Source organism: Corvus moneduloides, chromosome Z (assembly GCF_009650955.1).
Source record: "Corvus moneduloides isolate bCorMon1 chromosome Z, bCorMon1.pri, whole genome shotgun sequence".
In the NCBI taxonomy this organism is placed as follows: Eukaryota; Metazoa; Chordata; class Aves; order Passeriformes; family Corvidae; genus Corvus; species Corvus moneduloides.
This window is the reverse complement of record NC_045511.1, coordinates 29,434,084-29,457,983: the sequence shown is the minus strand read 5'-3', so window position 1 is coordinate 29,457,983 and position 23,900 is coordinate 29,434,084. Positions and strand designations below refer to the sequence as shown.

Here is a 23,900-nt window from a genome sequence, read left to right as displayed (position 1 = left end):
GGTGTACCTCTCTCTAAAGACAAGGGCCTTGACTTCAAACAAAGTAAAACTGAATGCTGAAGGAATAGCAAAGCTTTCAAGCAAGGAAGAAACTCGACCAAAGAGGTTTGGGTTTTAAAAAGATCTGTCCCTGTTACTGTATAAGTGAGCATGTAATCTTGCGTGGAAAGTGGGGCGTTCCAACACAAATTCTTCTAAAGGGCGATCTACGACGTTACCTTGTTCGGGGGACCGGGCCAGAGCTCCGCGGCCCGGCCCGGCCCCGCTGTGCCCATTGGCTGCGCCGGGGGGAGTGGCGGCGGTGGCGGCCTGGGAAGGCCGCCTCGGCTCCGCTTCCTCGGCTCCGCTCGGCTCGGCCCGGCCCGGCCAGGCCATGCTGCTGGGCGCCCCGCGGCTCCCGGGCCGCTGCCTGGGGCTGCTGCGCCCGCTGCTCGCCCGCGGGTATCGTGGGGAGGCGGTGGCGGCCGTGGGGTCGCGCCCCGACGCGGGCTCCGCGCTCTACCAGGTAGGGGGGGCGGCCGGGCCGGGCCGCAGCGGCGCCATGGAGGAGCCGGCGCGGCGGGGCGCGCGGGACGTGGCGAGCACGTGCCCGGGCCCTGGCCCGCCCTGGCCCCGCTCGCCGAGCGCCCGGTCCTGCCCATTTGTGCGAGCTGGGCCTACAGATGCCCTGTAAAAACAACGGGGGTTGGTGCGTAGTCTGCGTCGTCACGGATATTTTTGCACTTCTAAGGATGCCTCTTCCTGCTGCATTTGAAGCTGATGGATACCGTGCTAATGAGGTGGAGGCGGGGTTCGTAGGCGGTGGAAGATGGAGCCTGATGATTACAAAGTTGGATGTTTCCTTGTGTTTGCAAATTGATTCCCGAGTTGAAAACAGGTGGCATAGCTGTACAGAGTCATGGGCATGCCTCCAAAAACATCATCTTTTGAGGAGGAGAGCTAGGTGTAATTCCAGTTGTCTTTACGAAGAGAGAGCAGTACTTCCATCTGGTGTAAATTGATTTAATTTAATTGGGGCATTGTTAACGTCATCATATTAAAAAAATCGTGTTAACAAGCTGAGAAAAACATGGCTTTAGGTGTGGGTCAAGGGCATAGGAGGGTAAACGTTTGTTTTCATATTTGTTCACGTAAAATATCAAACAGCACGTGAAGCAGCAGCATATATTCTTACTGAGATAGGTCCCTTGGTTCTGTGTTGGGTTCTGTGCTTTGTTTTGCAGAAACAAAATTTTGGACAAATTAGGTGACTGAAGCTTCTGTGAAATTTTAGTGTTTGTCTGTATGTGTGTGTGTGTGTGTATATATATATATATATATACACACACGTGCAGAGCTTGTGTATGTGACATGTGTGTATATATGTGTACACGTTCATATTTTGTGTACCAAAAAAGGTAGTATTTTAATAAAGGTGTTCACTCATATAAGCTCTCCACAGATTCGCAGTTGTGTCTGGGTACCTTTCAACCTCAAAAGAAAAGCAAGGCTTGGTAAAATAGCTAATAGTGTTAGTATTTGGTAAAAAAAAAAATTATGGAACAACACTCCAAGTGCAAGTACTGCTTTACAGACAGAAGGAGCTGAGGTCCCTGCTTTGTGGCACTTAACTGTCTGAAATAAAATAATACAGGGAATAATAGTGCAAACACAAGAAGACATTATGATACGTGATGAAGGTCTTGCCTTCTTTGGTCAATGTTTACTTTTCTGGCTGTGAATTCAACTAGGCAGGCTGGCCTTTATAATGTAAACTGTTTCTCAAACCAGGTAGGCAGAAAGGTAATTTAAAAGTGAGTGAGTCTAAATTCTGGAAAACGAAAGAAAGTCTATTTGAAGATTCTAGGGACTAGCTCTTACATCCACTTTGGTGATGTAGCAGTAATTCATTTAGCTTGTGCAGTAACTGTAGGATTAGTATGTAGGTTTTGCCTCTGAATTTTGCTTTAAAATTTGTAGAAACCCACATATTAACTGCACAATTTTACACACCTTGCTGGTGCAAGGACCAGTTTCCAGAAAGAACTTGGTGCCAGTTCACTGGCCTTTTTGTCATTATTTAATGACAATAATGAAGAGCCCACAAATGCATGGTAGAACTAGCACATTTGTTTCTGAGACTAGTCTTTTCTGTGCATATTCAGAATTATTTCAAAACATCCTTACTTCTCTTTAGTAGAGTGTAATGGTGTTGTATTCTGGTTTAAGGCATGAAAGATCATGATAGAAGTTAAGTGAATTTAAGAAACTCAGGTGCTTGTGTACAGTATTTTTTATAGTTTATCTAAAAAGTCCTTTCATATTTTTCGTGTAGAGTAGCTAAAGTAGCTACAGTACGTCAAAATCTAAAGAAAAACCCTATGATTGTGACTACTATTTCTCTGTTAATATCCTCTGCCTTTTTAGCTGCTTTTTTATTTTTTTCCCATGTTAAAGGTGAGTTTTTAAGCTCAGTACTGTGTCCAAAAGGTGAGTGTATTCAGAGGAAACAGACTGACTGAACAAGGAGAAACAGGGAAAATTTTTGATGTGTAATGGTGCAAAATGAACCAGCCAGACAAGCTGAACACTGATACAGAGTAATACTGGGTGTTGTGAAAACTGCAGACTTTTAAAAGTATGGAATTATAGGGTACGTTTTTACCTTTCAAGAGAGCGTCTTTAATCTATTTGTAGCAATTACAGAGGCAGAAAAATGCAGTCTTTTGAAAGTTACTATGCACCCAAAGCAAATGTGAGCTGCCTCTACACATTCTAATTTTCTTTCTGCTTTGCATCTTTGCCTTTCAGTGCCTAAGTGAACAAACTCAACTGCAACATTTGCAGTTTCTTCTTAAGGGAAACCTTAGGTCTGAGTGTTCAAGTATGTATGAACATAGAGTTACCAGCTGTTTTTTTCTGTCGAAGTAGACTCAAATGTCATATAAATGAGATTTAGACAAGGCAATAAGACCTTGATGTGCAGCATGTTCTTTTATGGCAGTTGCACTTTTCAAAAAGGTAAAACTTCTTCATGTGTCTGCAAAAAAAACTCCCAACAAATTATGTTTGACTAATACCTTTCAATTCCTAAGAAATTGAAAAAAAACCCCAACCTGCTGTAATGTGCGTGCAGAGTTTTGTATAATTCTGATAAAAATGGTGAGCTCAGTACTGATTCACTCGTATCAGAATATGAGTCTTTGTTTTTCTAGAGGTATAATGGCAAGAAGCCCAGCAAAAAAAACCCAAACCAAAGCAACAAAACCCCAAAAAAACCCCCAAAACCAAGACAAAACAAAATCAACTTTTGCTGTATCTTTTTGTTCAACTTAAACAGCAAGAATCTAAAAAGTGTTTACCAAAATCTATTTGACTTAGGTCATTCATCCTTTGATTGAAGTCATAAGAGCACTTAATTTGAATCTGCGTTTTTTACAAGATTAGATTTAAAAGGCAAACAAAACTATGCCAAAAATAAACAAAATCTGAGAAACAACACTTCAGCTTTGTAGTGAATAGTTCTATTTTAGTTTATTAAATTCAGAATTAGTCTTTTGCTATCCTAACACAATAAGAATTTTTATGAAGCCTTTTTATTAAATGCTTTGGGATGCTTGAGGAAAGCCAGTACAGAGCTAGAAATGTTACTACTTTAAAGACAATACAGAGATAGTATATAGTAAGGTAAAATTAGATTTTGAAGAGAAATTAGTCTTGTACTTCTTACATTTGTTTAATAAAAATTAATATAGTCACTCTTGGTTGAATTTAAAATTCTGTTTTGTTCCCCACTTAGGAAAACTATGAACGAATGAAAGCACTGGTAACTGAACTACAAGAACAAGCAGAAAAAATCAGATTAGGTAAGTATGGTAGTCTAGATTTTCTGCAGAGCCTTTCTGCCCTTCAGCAGATCAACACTCCCACACAGCTTGCTGTCATCAGTGAATTTACTGAGGGTGCACTTGATCCTCTTGTCCAGATTGTTGTTAGACTTACTAAACAGGATGGGCCCCAAAATCAAGCCCTGGGGAACCCCACTAGTGGCCAGCCATGAGCTGGATGTAACTCCAGCCACCTCCACTCTCTGGGCCCAGCTGTCCAGATGCAACGTTTTACCCAGCCAAGAGTGCACCCATCCAAGCCATGAACAGCCAGTTTCTCCAGGAGAAAGCTGTGGGAGACAGTGTCAAAGGCTTTGCCAAAGTTCACATAGACAACATCCACAGCTTTTCCCTCATCCCCTAAGTGAGTCATGCTGTTGTAGAAGGAGATCAGGTTGGTCAAGCAGGACCTGCCTTTCCTAAACCTTTGCTGGCTGGGTCTGATGCCCTGGTTGTCCTGTATGTGCTGCATAATGGCAGTCAACAAGATCTGCTCCCTGTCCTTCCCTGGCACCACTGTCAGACTGACAGGCCTGTAGCTCCCTGGATTGTCTCTCCAGCCCTTCTTGTGGATATGTGGTCACACTGGCCAGCCTCCAGTCACCTGGGACCCCAGGTTAGCCAGGACTGCTGGTAAATGATGCAAAGTGCCTCTGTGAGCTCTTCCACCAGTTCCCTTGAAACACAGATTTTGAAGGAAACATTAAGATTCTAAGATTTTAGTTAAAGATAAGTTTTGCTAGAGTTAGTTAGAGGAAGGTGAAGGTGTAGGTCCACCTGAGACTAATTAAGAGTTAATAAGAGTTAAGTTAGAAACAAGCTTTTAAGTTGCAGATAATTAATTAACTGTCTTTCTATATTTGCTTAGCTGTGTTTATAACGAGAACCAGGAAACATTGATAGATAGATCTAAAGAAATTTAAAACAGTTGCTGATTTTTCCCATCTGGATGCTATTCAGAAGTTGTAAGGAAGAAACTGGGTGTTCCCCAAGAGGCTATTTGTATTGTCAAAACCCAGAGAGGTGGAAAGTTCAAGTGAGGAAGAGTATTATTCCTTCATCTTCAAGACCACTCCTCAATTAATAATGACCACTGACCGAATTTAGAAACTATACTACGCTGATTTCCATATGAAGCAGAGAATAGGAGGGGTCATTGTTATAAATATATATTTGTATTTTGGATATTCATAACTTTTGTGGATAAATGGACTCTGTAACCGTCCATACTTTGACACTGCATATTAGGAAGCTATTCCACGCAGCTGTCTGGCGCCAATAAACATGCACTTTCTAACGTTAAACTGTGAGAGAGTTTTTGACCATCTCAGTTGGATATCAATACTAGATCGATACTCATATTTTGGTAAATCACCCTCACTGCCCTTGGGTGGATCACATCTCCCCCCATAAATTTGTGTGGGTCTAAGTGGTATATAGTAGGTCACTAACCAGTTCCCCTTGGTTTATGGGGGCTTCAGTTTGCTTCTTGTCCCTGTCTTCTCAGTGAGCTGCATATCCAGTTAAAGACTGAATCGAAGGTATTAAGTACTTTTCCTCATCCTCTGTCACTATGTTTCCCCATACATCCAATAAAGGATGGGGATTCTCCTTTGCCCCCTTTTTGTTGGTGGATCTTTTCCAAGTTCCTAGCTGTGGTTGTGTTGGCAAAGAGAAAGCAGGTATGTAGTAGTTTAAAAGCTTGCAATCTGTGTTTCTTCTTTTTGACTTGTAAGACGACCCGAATGAATTGCAGTTGACCACAGTTAATGGAGACAATAAAAGGAAAACATTTAATAAATGCTTAATTATGCTGCCAGAGGCTGAGCAGCTTTAATTCTCACCTTCTTGTGACTATCATGATACTGGTTTCCTCATTTTACACACTGTTTCTTATATAATGCAATTTCTTCTACAACTTTGGAACAGAGCGCAGTTAAGATTTTGTGCTCGGTGCTTTTTCTTGCTTGCTGTGAAACAGATTTCTGGAGTTTCCTGATGTTAAAACCCGTGGACTGCCTCTGTCTTTTATGGTGTAGAGACTGTTAAGCAATTCATGAACTAATGATGCGTAGCTCATGAGCTAACGATCATGGCCTTCTTCATTGCTGCTCGCTTGCCTGTTCCTGCTTGTTACACAATGACAAGACCATAGTGCTTGTTTTTCCTTCATCTTTGCAAGCTCTACTAGGATGTTAATGTACAGTTTTGAGTGGCATTGATTGAAATTGCTTTACCTATTATTTAAGTATATGAGAAGAATTAGGTATCTATGTTGAATGCTTCTAAAGGGTATGTGCAGCATCTTTCGATTTCGCTGTAAAAGCTGTCTGTCAGAGGATGAGATTTTGTTTGAGGTCTTTGTAATGAATGCTTCATATGTTAGCTGTTACTTCAGTGTGTAGGGTTTTTGTGAACCCATGTCCCACTCTACTGAGTAATCCCCAGCTTTGCAACAGGAAGTGGTTCCTGCCCCTTTACAACAGATGGTTTTCTGATAGGAAGCACAAGAAGCATGTGAGATACATTTAATCCCCATGACTGATCCTTGCACATTGCAGTCACAGTGGTGTAGGCATTGTTGTAAAGCAGAAATTAAGAAGAGATTTCTAATTAAATGCCGCCAGGTTTGTTTCATCGTCAAGGACACTGCTTCTCAGTCTACAGAATGGAGATTAGTGCAGGGTAGAGTGTCTTGATGTTGGAAGAGCAATGTTCAGTAGAATGGCTACAGGGCCTGGGAAGCAAGCATTTATGATTAGTGTGTGAAGAGGAGGAGCACAAAGATGACAAAAGTCACAGGATGGAAATTATTTTTGCAGCATCACTCAGTGTAAGTGAAAGACTCCAGAGGTCAGGGGAAATGTAGTTATGTGGGATGTTGAGAACATGGATGGGAGTAGTATCTGTGGGTGGATATGAGAGGTTGTTTCTTGAGAAACTTCTACAGAAGTTAGGTTTGGGCTTAGGCTGGATATATAGACCTAATGAACTGGCTGAACTGAAAATAAATTGTGGGCTTTCTGGCATGCCTAACAGGTAGGAAATGATGTGTGTAGTGATCAAGGAAGGAGGTGGGAGAAAGGAATTCAAAGGTAGGCTTAGAAGCTCTGTTTCAGTGATGCCTAGCTGACAGAGAAATCCTGGAGTCTCAGGAGAAATGTTAGCAAAACAGCACCTTCTTTAATTTGGACAGGGAGACAATTTTAGAGCGATGAGGTGGATCAGTGATCTGTCTACACAGAGAGACAATTTTTGTATAAGCTATTGTTACAAGTGGCTGAGGCATGTCAACAAATCTTGAAGTATTGAATGATACAAAGCTCTAGAGAGCAGAAGATATGATTTAGGATGACCTTTAGTGAAGGGTTGAAATGAAACAAATATAAACTTGATATTAAATGCTGTGTGTCTGAATTCTGGTTATAGTTATGGCATGATCTAAGGTAATTAATGCGATGGTGCTGAGTCATTCAGGATTGCATACAGCATGGCTCTTCTGAATCAGTTCTAGGGACCACTATTTCCTGTATTTCTACAGCTGTGCTTTCTATATATTTGTGGTTTCTCCCCTTATGTTTGTTGCCAAGCAGTGGGGGAAAGTTTCAGACAACTATGTTTATTAAAATCTTTACCTCAAGACTAACTGTAAAAAATGAGGGGGGAAATAAAATAGGTTCTAAAAACCAAGCATTTTTATCAATACCTGAAATCTGTTTGAAGTGGAAACTATTATTTATTAAATTTATTATTAAGGTCCATACTTCAAAAACTGGGAACTCATCAGTGTTTCCATTCTAAGTTTTAATATAGCAGGTGATTTATCTTACCTGCATCCATAGAAAATGTGACAATTTACTGTTGTATCACAGGAGGTGGAGAAAAAGCTCGGAAGCTTCACACATCAAGAGGAAAGCTGTTACCCAGAGAGAGAATTGACAAACTTATTGATCCTGGGTAAGTACTTCCTCTTTTTTTTAAACATTTCAGGTTGTCTTTTGCGGGTTAATATTGCAACAGGCTTCTTTTCTCTTTAGCTTCCGTAAAGATTGGCAAATAACATCATTGAAATTTTACAGAAGCATTCTCTGAAATACTGATCTCCTAAAATTTTTTTTTTCCTAGATTTAACCTTTTAAGTGAGATTCAGTGGCAGATATAGTCAGTAATTTTTTACAGTTTTGTTTCATTTGTCATTCAGGTCTCCATTCTTGGAGTTTTCCCAGTTTGCTGGTTACCAGTTGTATGGTAATGAAGAGGTACCTGCAGGAGGCATTATCACAGGCATTGGACGAGTATCTGGGTGAGAGATTCTAGTCATCTCATTACTAATCATATGAAAAGGAAGAAGGTGTCATTTTATTTGGTTTCCAGTTAAAAATGCCTGTTAGCGTTTTTAGTGTTTCATTTCTGACACTCAAAAAATCAATGAAGTTAGTATCTCAATTTGTTTAGTCATAGCTAAGAGGAAGTGAGTTTTTTGGTTTTGATTTTTTTTGTTTGTTGGGGTTTTATTAATTAGTGTATCCCACTAACTAAACAAAACACACATGGAATTTCTGGTGTCTGTTGAAGGAAGGAGATCAGTGTATCTGGACAGCAATTTTCAAAGAATAGGGTGGTATTTTAAACTCAAATTTCTTAAACTCAGTTTAAACTGAAAATTAGTTTTGCTTACTCAAAATACCTCCAAGACTATTCTTGAAATTAATTGTGGTGCTATATAGCATTATTTTACTCCCTAAAATAATGGACAGGACATTGTAGTGCTGAGGCTGTTGTTACAGTGTGCACTTGAGGGAGTGCAGGTGAGAAGAGCTCTCGTAGAACATCAGGGCTTCAGGAGTCCTTGGCATGTTGCAGCTCTTAACCATCATACATACTTATTCATCAGAAATGGTTTTCTCTCTCATAAACTTGTTTTATTTTTAGGGTGGAATGCTTGATTGTTGCTAATGATGCAACTGTCAAAGGTGGTACCTATTATCCCATCACTGTTAAGAAACATTTACGTGCTCAAGAAATTGCAATGCAAAATCATCTCCCTTGCCTTTATTTGGGTAAGTCCCATTGCAGAAATAACCAAGGTCCTGTGTGAAGGGCAGCTCATGTGTCCAGAGATCGGACTAACCAGGAATGTATTTAAAGCACACCTATTCACATACATTTTCATTAATACTGTATTATCTCTACAGATTGGTGGCACACCTTAACTGGAGGGTGTGTACAGGTTCTCAGCACTATCTACTGTACTGCTGTAGGGGTGGGTTCAAAAAATACAGTTGCAGCTGTTAACACTGTATCACTTCTTTCTGTCATGGATGAGCAATCTTTCTGGTACTTTCATCTGGTCAATTCAAATTACATTTTAGAAAAAAAAAGTACGTTCTGATGGAGGATGTATCTGTACGAGAAAACATCCCAAGGAAATAAAAATAATAAGAGTGCCAAAATTGTCAGTAATAGTTTGGATCAATATATTTTTAGGATTTGGGATTAATTTTTCTGAAGCAGAAATTTAGTTGTATTTTATTTTACATTTTGAGTTTAGTCTATTAACTTCAGTCTATTTAGTCTAGATCCGTATTTGGCCAAACCTTCATGTAAGTTTTACTTACATATACTTTTATTACAAAAAATGAAGAACAGAGTGACAGGTATCTGTAATATATGACTGGTAGTTTTCTTAGCCTGGTTTTATACAAATACAAGAGGTTTCTGCCAGTGTCTTCCTTTCAGCCTGAATTCCCAGTATAATGACTTTTGAACCTATTAGCCAGTTTCAGTCAGATTTGACAGAGAGTTGTAAGAAAGTTTATATTCCTGTGGGTGTTGTGTATGTCAGCATCAGAGGAGAAAGGCTTTCTACTCCCATTTTAAGAAATAGGGCAGGTTATTTCTTGTCTGTTCAGCTTAGTTTAGGAACTTAAGTATCAGCTGAGGGGCATTCATTGGTTTGCCAGTCTGGATGCTTGTACTAGTTAAATAGTCCGCATAAATACAGGTCCTGGCCAGTACAAATGTTTGAAGTTTCTTGCCCTGCTGGTAGGCCAATCACGTGAATAATACCAATAGAAGGATTAGGAGAAGTGGGAACTTGAAACTGTTGGTGAGGTGGATGCAGGGACAGTGTGGGTGTAGATTTTGTGGGACTGCCATAGAAAGAGTCCTGGAGGGAAGGGCAGGCTATATTTTATCTTACATGTTAAAAAACCAGAAGAAACTTAGCTTTGCTGTTTGCAAAACAACTGTTACGATTTTTTTTGGTCTGAATTATCAGCAAATTCTGTCTGTTTAGAGAACTCTTACTTTTTAATGAGTTATCAGTGAGCAACTGTGGGTGATTCTACTGTTTTAAGATCTTATGGAATGAGGAACTGTGGGACACTGCTATGCTTTTGAAATAAAAGTTTAGAGTTTTATTCCATCTTTGAGATGTATAGTCCTTGAATGTACACTGTCATTCATACCTGGTGAGTTATTTTACCTTTGCAGTTTCTGTACTTGGGCTTGTTCCGGTTCGTTTGGGCTGTGTGATAAGAGGGAGTGCTTCGTAGGCGGTCAGCACTGTGCTGACTGTGTAATTTTCATGTTGTTTGAACTGCCTTTTCATCAGTGATAACAACTGCCTAGGTGCTAATTCTCACATGGACACCTGGTGCCATTTGTCACTGAGTCAGTCACTGGTGTAGGCATTTTCTTTTGGCTGCAGTCAGGTAAGATGAGAATGTGCATACAGACTGGTGGTTGCAAGTAAAAATTAATTACTTGGAGCCAGAGCTCTCAGGGATGCTTTACCTCCCTGTGCATTTCCTCATAGTGTCCAATCCTTTGGATACTTCTCATGACAGATTGTATTTTCATTAATTGGGAGCAGACACATAGCTCCTATTGGAGACCTGTAATCTCTGGAGGGTGTATCCTGAAGCAAGGGCACAAAATAAATGAATCTTCATAAAGATAGTTTAATGTTTTTGTGAAGTTTAATCAAGGTATGAAAGTACACGGGCAGCACCTTTTGAACTCAATGGTGGTTAGCTCTGCCTGTTCCTGGAGCTTGTGACAGAATTGCAATGGAATAGTTGAGTTTAAATTGTACATTAAAAGCATTTTTATTTTAAATATTTTGCAGCAAGATGAGTTTAGAAGTTTGTTTAGGGAGGTATGGTTGTGCCTTTACATGTCTGAGTTTATTTTCCATGAAAATTATGTTAATAATGGATGTTATTTTGGAGAGGCGTGTTTACTATTTTCCTTCTTTATTTTTTCAAAAAGAAGGTCCTATTATACCTAGATTCATAGAAATATATACAGTATTAGTAATTGCTGTATATTTTAAGTAACATGCAGATACTTTACCAAGAAGTATATAACACTGTTCAAAACATGTTAATATAATTTAATTCATTCTAGTTGATTCAGGAGGAGCAAATTTACCTCGGCAAGCAGAAGTGTTTCCAGATCGAGATCATTTTGGCCGTATTTTCTATAATCAAGCAGTCATGTCCTCACAAGGAATTCCACAGGTAATTTGCTTTTATCTAAGAATTAAATGTACTAAGTAGTTTTTATGCTTGCTGCCATTACCTCTTTTCAAGGCTTGCGCCCATGTTTTGTTCCTGACAGCACTGTGTTGTGCTAACCTGATGGCCCAGTCTGGGGCTTGGAAGCACTGTAAACACAGTAATTGTCCACAAGAATTCATTATAGTTTTGAAGAAACAGTCTTCTTTCTTAGTGTTCATGCTAATGATTTGACCTACCTGCTCCTGTCTGGGAGTAGGAGAGAAATGAACTTGGGAACATGGTATGTAGGGCCATTTGAGAAAGCACTAGGAAATTTCTTGGAACAGTTGATTATTCTGCATCAGCACTGCAAAGGTGAGGACTCCCCTGATGATGGTTAGTAAATGAGACATACCTTCCACTAACAGGGGCATGTGTATATTGATAAATGCATTTGATACCCTTATGTGCTTTATGATAAAACTGCTCTAATAATGAGGTTATTTTCTAGTGCATTAATGATGCATATAATTACTGTTAGTCACAGTTCCTGGATTTAGAAGTGGTTTTGTGTCATGGTTCGCTGAGGAGTACATAGGGATAATTTTTTTGATGCAGGTGGTGTGCTAGGGAAGGTGCACTTCTGGATCTATTACTCATGAAGAATGTGAAATGACTGAGGATTGCTGATGGGCAACTATGGCTGCAGTGAAAATGAAGGGCAGGATGTACAGTCCTAGTGGAGTAAAGAAAGCCAGGTGACAGGATAAAGACTTGAAGGGAATTGTTAGCAGGGACCTAATTGTTAGCAGTGAGAAGCTGCCACAGAGGGTGAAGAAGTCCATGGTCTTTGAAGATAACCTCCTGCAGATGAAGGAACACTATAGGAAAGCAAACGACCGGGTAGTTCCTACAGAGTTGCTGTCTACTCAGTCAACTCCCACTTCTTTGTATGGTTTTGTAGCCCCCTCTTGTACCTGCCTTATTTTTTGCAGACCAAAAATTCAAGTTCTGCACTTCTTCCTGGACATTGTTCCACACCTTTGATGTCCTAGTTCATTTTCTTTTCCAGATCTTACTGTGCCTTTTTTAACATGAAGGAGACAGACTGCACCAACAGTCCTTAAAACAAGTCAAAAAAGGCAAATTGTGAGAAACTTCTTAAAACTACCAGTTTTGAGCACCAGTTCTCAGAACTAGTCTTTTTCCTTTTGGTCCCAAGGGAGAGCAGTCAGCTTCCTCATTTAGCACTGAGGCACAGCAAAGTTCATTTGATCCTGCAGAACTCTTTCGGTTTACTGGGGAAAATATATAAAACCTTCCAATAAAACAATAAATTAATAAAAGAATAAAGACGTTGTTTGAAACTGGCATTCTTCATTGGCATCTGGAAGTGGTCAGAGCAAAAAAGAAGTTGTGATCATAAACCCAGGTTCTCTTTTAGGTCTGTGATATGTACAATCCTGACAGATTTATCTACAGCTGATTACAGTAAGAGCTGAGGAATGTAGAACATTAAAAAATTATCCAACCTCTGTTTTCTATATAATGAGAACAGCAAAATCTATTCTGAGTGAGACATAGGTCGCACGTACTGTGGAACTTGTGATGACAATATTTATTTTCAAGAAGAGAAGTTCTCTACCACACTTTGAAAGCCTGAAAAAGCTAGTCGTTATCCTGGCAAAGGGCTGGAATACAGTTTAATTCGTGGGTGCCTGCAGTGTGCGCTGAGGTTCTCCCAAGTGATATGTCATAGCAGTTATTTCACCTCACGTTGTCTGAGGCTGGGCTGTCACACAACCAGAGCCTGTGGCAGTGCTATGACATGAATCCCACCATAATACTACTGTCTAGTGTTCTTTTTCACCAGGAATGAAACCGTTGAGAGACTATTCTCACTGGATTCTCCTGCCGTGGGGCTTGCGGGGACACGATTGCAATCACTCACACAACAGATTCCACTGGGGCAGTGGACACGTTTTTTTTCCTGGGGGAAGGAGGTAGTAGAAGCCAATACTTTCAGGGTGAAGCAGATTGACCAGTCAAGGATACAGTATTCCATCTCACTCCTTACATGACAGATAACTGGTTTTGCAGGATTTTTGAGGAAACGGCCTGTGTTACCTTGATAACTTTTTGGCACATTTTGGAAGCAAGTCAGAGGTCAAATCTTCAGTCATCTTTTCCAAAGAATCCTGAAATCCACTGCTTCCTTAAAAATCCAAGGCTGAAGATTCCGACAACACAGTAGGCCTCTTTAGGAAGTATGACATAATTTACCTTCTGCAGTTCTTTCCAATAGTAGAGGTGGACCAATTGTAGTGATTTCCAGAGAAAAGCAGTGTTTAGTTAGAACAAAAATACATGGGAGAAAAAGACAGTTTGTAAGCTGGTCATCATGCAGACTCCCTCATAGGTCTAGGTTGGACCTAGTGTTTTTGTGGAACAGCAAGTGTTAAAGGAGTGATGTTTTGCTGAGTTATCTTTTTTGGAGAATTTTTGGAAAACCTTATTTTTGCTAGAGACTTCAATCATGATCTGGTATGGGAGTAATGATTTTTAGGTGTTATGTTGAAGATGAATATGTATACCCAGCTTGCAAGGTTGAAATTGCTGATGTTGGGCAGGACCTTTCTAAAAATGCCTGATCTTACAGTCATGATCATGTTTCCAGCATATCTTGAAACGTATTTAACATGTTTGTAAAGTTGCATTAAAAAGTTGAATTTGTTTTTCTTTCAATTACCATATGGTGTTGTATTAGGAGTAGTTGTATTCATATACCATAAAAACTAAATGTAAGAAAGATTTGTCTTTTATTAAAACACATTTCTGTTTGTTATGACACTGATGAAAGTTAAATTTTCCCAGTATGACACTTTCTTTAAATATTTGTGGAAGACTGGGAGAAATGTTTTACTGAAGTATTTCCTTTATTTAAAGAACGTAATAAGGGTGCATTTTGTTTGGGAGATGTATCTATCCTTTTTTTTTATTATTTCAAGGAGGCACTGTTATTTTTGTAAATCTATTATTGGTCCTGTGCTAACAGATAGTGGTAGCTAGAACCATCGAACCATCTTCCCTGTCTGAGAGCATGTTTTATTAGAAAATGGAATTAAGAAATTATGCTCTCTCTGATCTCCACTCTGGTCAATTCTTCTGACATGGGAGTCTGGATATTGTTAGTTTTGCTACCTGATGTTCTGTGCTGTGGCCTGCCTGAAGGTCTGTTCATCAGTTCATCAGTTCTTCTCAGTTTGGCCCTTAAAGTGCTTGCTTTTTTTTCCCATTTTAATTTTCTGGTTGCTGATAGTGCTTTTAATTTCCCCCTCCACTTTTACCTGTGACTAATTTATTTTACACCCACTACAGCTTAAATTATATTGTTGCCCATATGGGTGTGAATCAGAAAGATGTGATTAGCTCCTCATTAGCTGCTTCCTGAGCTCTGTCACATTCATACGCTGCATGGATAACGATGGGGGATGGATCAGCGGATATGAAATAGTGTATGTGCACTCAGGACTGTTGATTTTTGTTGAACACATGAAGAATTTCTTTGCAGCAATTTAGAAAATTAAGTCAGGATGTAGGACATTATTTGGGAGCTTGACAGGTAGGTTTTTTTTTTCCAGTAGATACATATTCCAGTTGGAAAAAATTAACACCTGAGTTAAAGTTTAAATGCAGGCACATTTCACATGTGAGCATGGTGAAATTAAGAATAGGAAAAAAGCACAAATCTTGGAGGAAAAAATGAAATATTTACCCCAAGTTTCTCCCATTTCTAGAGGTTCATGTTATTTTTTAATTTACCAGGAGTCATTTATTAAATGCACAACAGAATACTGTAGATTAATCATGTGACTCTGAATACAGTTTGCAATACTGAAAACTGTTTGCTGAAAAGGCAGTTTGATTTGATGATAGCAGATTGACATAGTTCATCTACTCCTGCTTTAGATAAGCATAATGTGATTTGGAAGTTTTGTTTTTCTATGTGCTGTTTTCTTCTTCTAAATTATCCTTAGAAATATCTTGAAACAAACTTAACCTTAAATAACATTGTTTCCTGGGGGTTTTTTAGGGTGTTTTTGTGTTTATGTATGGTTGTGAAAGAAAGTGTTTGCCTTTTCCATATGAGTATTCCTTTTCTTCTGCTCTACAAGTGTCTTGAAAGGGTCTTTGAAGATGCTCCTGTGAAGGAGAAATTGAGAAACTTCATTTCCATGATTGTCTACAGTTACAGTATTCATCATATCTGGGGTCAAATCAGTTTTATAAAAGTATCACCAAAATATTACTGGTAGAAAATGTTCACTGGATAGGTGTTCATCTCAAAATTAGGGAAAAGGATGAAGCAGAGATTATTCTTGTTGAAGCCTATAATGAGATGCTCAACACACCTCAAAAGGGCAAAATTAATTAGTTGATCCACTGAAGACCTGAAGTAGCATACTAGGAGATGGGAGAAATTTCCTTAAAAGGATGTTAACACTGGTGAAATTATGCCAATAATCAGTAACTGAAGTCCTGACTTTAGTGTAAATACTAGGAGAAACCTCTATGTTTTAACCTTTAATGTTGATCAGTAAAACCAAATTCCATGGTAGAATGTGTGTCTCTTCAAACATACCACATAAGTAGCTGATGGTACTTCATACGTGAATTTTCCAGCAGGGTAGTCTGAAGATCATAGTTCGAAAGACTGTTGAAAATGGAAGATTCCTTATTTTTTAAAGAAATGCTAAAACATAAAAATGTTTGCTCTCTTAGGCAAAAATAATCTTGCAATGCTGTCCAATGACCTGTATTAAAATACGTAATATCTTGTGCCTTTGCTATTTTTAAGGATTGAACAGTTCATCAACTTGTGCTTTTTGTTTTCCAACAGATAGCAGTAGTCATGGGATCTTGTACAGCAGGAGGAGCATATGTACCTGCAATGGCTGATGAAAGTATTATTGTTGGCAAACAGGGAACAATATTCCTGGGAGGGCCACCACTGGTAAGGATACAGAAGTTTCTAGTGACATGGCCCCGTTCCTCCCACTCCTCCCAAATCATGCTGCAATAATTGTCTACCTTAAACAATTGAGACATTTCTTGGCGAGATATTTCTAGATATTCTGTAGATTAGTTTGTATTTTTAAGTATGTCTGAATGTTTCTATCCTAAGTCAAATCTCTTCTGTTCATTAGAGGTGTATATTTATAAACTAGACTGTGTTAAGGTGTTTTTATAGTACTGCTTTTAGATTGCTGTGCACAATTTAAATTATAAAAATTGTTTCTATATTCCGTTATGTACTCTCTAGGTTTGACATGAAATTTGAAAAAATCACAACCATCTCTATTGTATCTCAAAGTCAAGATCAAAGAACATCTGAAGCAGGACTGGTCTGCTATATTTTTATGTCAGTTTGCTGACAAAGGAGACACACTTATGATGGAGTTTGTCACAGTACTTTGTCTTTCTCTCTTTCTGTCTTTTCACCTTTGTCTTTCTTTCTGTCTTCCTTTCTGTCTTTGTAAGGAAATTGTTTCTAAGGAAACTGACCTGAAGAATTCCTGTGAATTAAAACTTGCTTTGTTGTGGAACTCATAGTGGAATTTGTGACTGCAAAATACTGCAGTATAAGAGAGCTTTAAAATTACAGTAGCTTGGCACAACAAAAGGAATGCTTGAATATGGTTTACTATTTTAGAAATAACTGTATGTTCTGGTGTATGCTCAATTCTATACCAATACAAATAATAATACAATAATGTCAGTCTTTTGCCGACAAAGATTATTCTACTTAACACAAGCTTTGTGAGAAGAAAATGTATTTTCAGTAATAAATGTTAGTGCTAGAACTAACAGCATCACTCATCACAACTATTAAGTCTTGGTGAAACATGGCTGGATAAACTTGCTCTTTTGAAATAGTCAAATGCTTGTCAAATTTATTGTACAAACTGGTCTGAGGCAGCACGATAGCTCTGTTTTGGTTACAGTCTTTTGGGAACTTTTAGGTGTGCTTCCAGTGACAAAGCCAAACGTACATCAAATGTCTCTCAAGAGTCCTTCCAACTTGAGCATGCTGAAACGGAGAAATTGTTTTGTAACAGCATTGTTAATGAAGATACTGCTCCATTGATTCCTCTAGTAACAGAGGAGGCAAAGTCTCTTGGAAGTCTCTTCCTTCAATTAAGATACTGGGAAAATGTGGCATGTCCCATTAAACTACGGGAGAACAGGCACTGACAGATTTGTTTGTTGACTAGTTCCTAAGGCATGATTGTGTTACTCTCATTAAAAGTATGGTGGGCTCATCCTTTACTGTGATTTAGTGTTTACTTGTATAGCTTTGCTCTCATTTCCACAGCATATTTTTATATTGCATTCTTTTTCTTTAGAGTGAATTTTTTCCCCACTGTATCATCTTGTTGGTAAAAGTGGATTTGTCATTTTGTGCCTTTTTCAAAGTTCAGTGTATAGATGGGTTTTAAATTCTTATGCAGTTAAAAAAAAAAAGGGAAGAAAAAAGAAAAAAAAAGAAAAAAAAAAGAAGTCTTACATTTGTACGTCTTAAATAAATTCAGAATTTAACTGGCATATGGAAAGCAGGGGCATGGGACATATATCTGAAAGTACAGGGATACTTTGTTGTGTACCTTAATAAAACAAGGCATTTAGTTTGAAGAAATTTATTATTTTGGTGGAGCCTTTTCAAGTTGATAAGAAGAACAAAGTAAGCAGGAGAAGCAGATAAAGTAATGAAAAGCAACTATGTAATGTCAGGCTAATTTATTTACTGCTCATTAGAATTTGGTTGTTAGAATTTCATTGACAGTAATTGTTTCAAATGTCTTACCTAGGTTTCTGCTCCTTTTTATCTTGTATTAGTGTTTTTCAGCTTGTTTATATGTAAACAAAGACAAATACTCCTCAAAATTAAGTAATTCTTTGTAGATTTATCACTGTAATTTAGATATTTGGAGTTTCTTGTTGAAAAGTTGCGTAAACATGGATGAAGATACTATCTGAGAATAATATTAGTTGAGTAACATTTTGTGATTCATACATCTGTTCCTTGAGATAAGAAAATTAGTATGGTGAAAGACATGAACTTTGTACATCAGACTTTTAGTAGGTTCGTTACTATAACTAAGAATAACTGCCCTGGTTGCAGGAACACCTGAGCGTCCAAGTACAAACCTTTTCAAAAGGTTTTCGGTAAGACATGTAATACCCAGTACAACCCAGAAAGCTGGCTTGGAAGATGAAAAAAGAGAGCCAGCCTCTTGTTCTCTGGGAATGGTAATCATTTGACATCATGAGGCAATTCAGATCATACATGTGTGTCACTGATCTGTAGCACATGAGACTTTTGCCAGGATAGGCACCTGGAAAAGAGTGACCCAAGTCAGAACTCAGGGGGAAGGCTTGACTAGGCAAGTTGGTGACTGCAAGGATGTCACGAAGTTAGAAAGTTTTAAAATCTTCCTCCATTTTCAGAGGAAGATTTCACAGCTATCCTCCAATTTAATTTGTTTCTTAGCAACCTGCAGATGTAATGATCCTTATCTTTATGTGTATAGATCAAACTTTATTATCTCTACTGTCAGCCTTTCTGTTCTGTAGAGTTTTTGATACTCTTACTGAAAATATTCTATTTGCCGCCTTCTAAGCATCAAAACTACTTCAGGCTCCTATAGAAACTGCCATTCCATGCTGTAGCAGATATTGTAGCCGTTACTGTGTAAGCTCTGTTCTCCAAAACGTCTTTCCTATATGAAGAAAATTGGATTGGATGTTACTGCTTATCTGCCTAAAACAAAACATCCTGAGGAAGTGAAAAAAGAAAAATCCCTAGTGTTACTCATAATTAGTCTCTCTGTCCAGAGAGTTGTGGAGTCTCCATCCTTGAGATATTCAAAAGTCATGGTCATTACATGGCCATTAACAACCTTCTCTGGCTGACCCTGCGTTGAGCAGAGGAGTTAAACTTTGCAATCTCTCATGGTGGCAGACAGAGCCCACAGCTCCGATACTATGATTTGGAGAAGGAAAACTTCATCTCTGTGGAAAAAATAAAAAAGCCATTTTTGTAAAATATCTTAAAATTAGTCTCTGGATTTCTGTGCTAATGTAAGTCATTGTGCTATTCAGCTTTGTGCCAAGTTCTGGAGTAGTTAACAGTATAACTGGTTGTGTAAAGAGAGATTTATGTAATTATTTCATACAATCATAAAATCATAAAATCAAATGGTAGGATCACTTATGTTATAATACACCCTAAAGATCACTGAGTCTGGCCATTAACCTCACACTGCCAAATGCACCACTAAACCATGCCCCTTAAATGTCAAATCTATATGCATTTAAATACTTCCAGGGATGGTGACTCAACCACTACCCTGGACAGCATGTTCCAGTGCTGCATAACCCTTTCAGTGAAGAAATCTTCCTGACTTCTTTTAAAAGTATGTTCTTATGTTCAGTATTTAATGAAGACTAAAGTTAATTATGTCTCTGACAGAAACTTTCCATTAATTAGTGTGCCACACCTTCATATTCCATGAGTAATTCAAATTTCAAAGCAAAACTCCTACTGTTGAAGAAATATCTATACTTAAATTTGCAAGCTTGACAGTTTGGAAGTGTGTGTGTGAGAATATATACATATTTATATAATTAGTGTGCTTTGATTTTAGACATGAAACTGAAATCTGGTCTGGAAATGATAGTTCTCCCTTCCATTGCTTGTACTCTACCTCTGTACTCTCTGTGGATGATGAATAATGGTTTCACTAGCTTTCAAGGAATCCTTTTCAAAGCACTTACTGTAGAGTGCAAATGCCTCAAGAAGTCTTCTGGGGTTTTTTTTTAACCCCAGTAGTAAATTATACTGCTTTGTGCTAAGAAGGAGACCATTCACTCTTAAAACTACCCTTTCAGGTCTAAGATTACACAGATCTAGGCTTTGGATTCTCAGTCCAGGTACTTTTATGGACACATCATACTTGATCCAAACAGTTACATGCCACTGTTATGCTCTTTTAAAGAAAATTGTTATTAATAAATTACTGTGTGTTTGCTGGAAGGTTTAGAAAATGGACAACTTCTAATGGTTGTTTTATGGCAATATTTAAAATGAGTAAGTTAAAACCCATTAAGAGTTTGTGTAGAGAAAACAAAATTGAAAAATGCTACGTTTCAGCTGGAGTATTGTTTGCTTGAAACAACGCATGGAAATATCCCATTTGAAATTCCATGTTAAGTGCTGAGAAAATTTTTGTGAAAAAGCATGTTTATGAATCTAAAGGATGCGTAAGTATATTCACATTAATGAGGGACACAGCAGTAAATAGAACAGCAGGGAGTGTCTGTGTCAATAAAAACTATATATTAACATTAGAGTAAGGATGCAAAGCCAAACAAAAAAAGTAATTTTGACAAGATTCTGTGTTGTCACATTTTGATGCTCTGAGGGAGAGTAAACAGGGAAATATGATTAATGAAGAAGCATTTGCAAAGATCTCTGTTATTGCTGTACCTAAGATAGTATAAATATTAATGCAAGACAGGTGTCAACTGTGAAGCTCATTTTCCTTTTCTTGTGGTAGGTTAAAGCAGCAACAGGTGAACAGGTATCAGCAGAGGATCTTGGAGGGGCAGATCTTCACTGCAGGTTTAAAGAAATATTTTCACAGAGTTAATTTCTTCCATATTTTGGACTTCCCTTTGCCCTTCCCCTTCCCCTGCCTTTCCCTTATTTTATTGTATTTTGTTTTAGATCTTTCTTAAGCTGTATTTACATTTTTTAAATTATTTCTGTGTTATTATCTGGTGCTGACAGATCATTTCATTGTTAGAATGTCACAGTTACATTGTGTTACTCTAGTTAGGATTGCTTCCTTCATTTACTGCTTTAAAATACATGTCTAGCATACTGCAGCATCATGCATAATGTGGAGGGTTTTAATACTGAGTGTTAATAGAATGATATCTATTGAGAAAGATAATGCATTTTGCAGATTGTATCTTTCTTACTGCCACATAGAATTCACTACAAGCAAGATCAAAATAGCTTGTGCTTTTTGTAAAAGAATACTTGTTATCAAACCAGAAAAATCAATGCACTTTCAAGCTCTGCAATTAATAATAAACAAAAAATTAGGTATTACTGCACAGTAAGTTACGTATTGCTGTATAATAAATGCTTATTTGTTACTTCAGTTTGCTGAAGTGAATAAAAAATTGTTTTGAAGGGCAGTTCATGCCGTTTTTGTAAACATGTTTTTCTTTATAATTGAAATGAATTTTTGGTGCATTTGAACAATGCTTGTTATATTTTATATCATCATTTAGATTTTTTTATTTCCTGCAGTTGCTATTTTATTTCATGTCTGTTAACTTGAATATACTATTTTGAAGAAAAGGTCAGGCATAGGGGTTTTTTTAGGTAATTTAATAATAAAACACAGAGAGCTGAATTGTTGCATCTATATATTCAAGGTCTTAGCAGCTTTAAAATTTTAAGTTTTCATTGCCTGATTTATTGTTTTTTCCCCTAAGTTAGCCATATTGCTATTGTTATTTATATACAGAAAATCTGGTGTAACAGATCATTATGCTTTGGACGACAATCATGCACTTCATCTGGCAAGGAAAGCTGTAAGAAGTTTGAATCTCCAGAAGAAAGTAGATGTAAGTCTATGGAGTCTGAAAACACTGCATTGCTGAAATTAGGAATGCTTTTCTTAGCCCGATTGTTGTAACACTTATTTTATATAATACATATTTTGTCTATGATTTTACATGTTTGAAAATGGGAGTTATGGATGGTTCTCATCCGTAAAGATTTCTCTGATGTTGCAATTACATTCCCACTTTATTATTCTGAATAAAACTACTGGGATTAAATGCAAGAGTGGAGCGACTAGAAGAGTGCTTCAGAGTCATAGAATTACACTTTTAGATTAATCTAGTCTTGCAAGACATTTAATTTAATTTTAAACTGACATGATCATTTCCATGGACTTAAAATTAGATACCTGCTAAAGGATCTTTTTGAATAGACATTTTCTGGGATTATTAATGAGAAGTTGAAAATTGAGGGTGTGGATGTGAATCTTGTCAATGAATTGTATTGATTTAAGAATTCCTTGTAATAAATGGGATGGATAGCATATGGGGGTGGAATTGCCTTATTTTATTTTAGTAGGAGATCTGAGAGGGTAAATGGAAGCTCAAGGAAGGCAAGAAGTTGTATTCAGTTGTGTGACAAAAATCTTTACCAGTTTTTCAGAATGCTGCCTGCCTTATAGGGTGCAGGGGGAAAGTAAGCAAATAGGAGGACATGCCTAATTTTTTTATAACATTGAAGAGGTGGAGCATATGTGGAGATATATGCAGGAGTAGAAAAAAGGTAACAGTAAGTGAGAAGCTGTTATCAGCCTTCAGTTTAGGGAACTTGGTCTTTATACAAAATTATAAGCCAGTACAGGCATTTTGATATGGTTGGTGAAGAGAAGTCTGTGCTCAAAGAAGGTGACAAATTACTTGTTATTTGAATTTTTAACTCATAATGTGGGCTGATGGTTCCTTTGTTGTGTAAATTGTTTTGTTAAATTACTATAGGTGACTATAGAACCATCAGAAGAGCCTTTATTTCCAGCTGATGAAATATATGGAATAGTCGGTGACCAGCTAAAAAGAAATTTTGATGTCAAAGAGGTATGAGTCTTAATGCAAGATCCGTATGTCCATACGTGCATGCACCCATTTTATTGCGGGAAATCACTCTTTATAATTGTTAATAATTGATAATACCTGATTTGGGTAGTTATTTCTTTGTAGCTTTGTCCAGCAGATCTATTGTGATAACAGTGACTGTTGAGAATATAGTACTTTTTGGTTATACTTTTAAGAAGGTTGAGCAAGGATGAGAGTTCGGTAACATTCTGAAAAAGCTGACAGAAATGGGAACTCCTCATTGGGAAAGCATTCTATAGACTTGCCCAGGGATATGATGGTTTTCTTTTTCTGTTGACCCTTCGAAAGATGAATTGTTTCAAGATTCATGGAGTATAAGCACACCAAACAATTGAGCCTTCTCCCATCTGCATACAAATACTATTGTACTGTACTGCTGGTCTAGTGTAATTATCTGCCTTGGAACCTTCGTCTGAGCCAACATCCTTCCTCATATTTTGCATAAATCCCACATTCAGAGCCTTTTTCACTACTAACCAAGTATGTATTTTAGGAAGTGTCTTAGTATGTACCTCTCTTAAAAAGTTTGGCAGAAATTACTGGGATTTGCTTGGCATTAAGGGGAAAAAGAGATGAACAGTTTCGTTGAGTTTCATATTCACTCTCACAAGTTGCAATAGTTCCAATTTATGTTCTTTTAAAGTGGAAATAAATATCTTCTGACAAATGTCTTGCTAGCAGTGGATCTGTATTTATTAAAAATGGCTCCTCTGCATCACAGAGAAACCTCAAATCAGATCTTCATTATTTTTGTGTG

General features: G+C 37.8%; 1 protein-coding gene across 1 annotated transcript in view; it reads left to right on the top strand.

The window, feature by feature from the left end:
• Positions 1–308: 308 nt before the first annotated feature.
• MCCC2 (methylcrotonoyl-CoA carboxylase 2) overlaps positions 309–23,900 on the top strand; it is a 37,020-nt gene continuing 13,428 nt past the window's right edge. The window contains exons 1-10 of the mRNA XM_032095285.1: positions 309–505; positions 3,779–3,845; positions 7,739–7,823; positions 8,068–8,169; positions 8,799–8,926; positions 11,280–11,392; positions 16,272–16,385; positions 20,992–21,056; positions 21,976–22,075; positions 23,009–23,104. Coding sequence (XP_031951176.1) covers positions 374–505; positions 3,779–3,845; positions 7,739–7,823; positions 8,068–8,169; positions 8,799–8,926; positions 11,280–11,392; positions 16,272–16,385; positions 20,992–21,056; positions 21,976–22,075; positions 23,009–23,104 — 1,002 coding nt within the window. The 5' untranslated portion in view covers positions 309–373. The remainder of the gene's footprint in view (positions 506–3,778; positions 3,846–7,738; positions 7,824–8,067; positions 8,170–8,798; positions 8,927–11,279; positions 11,393–16,271; positions 16,386–20,991; positions 21,057–21,975; positions 22,076–23,008; positions 23,105–23,900) is intronic.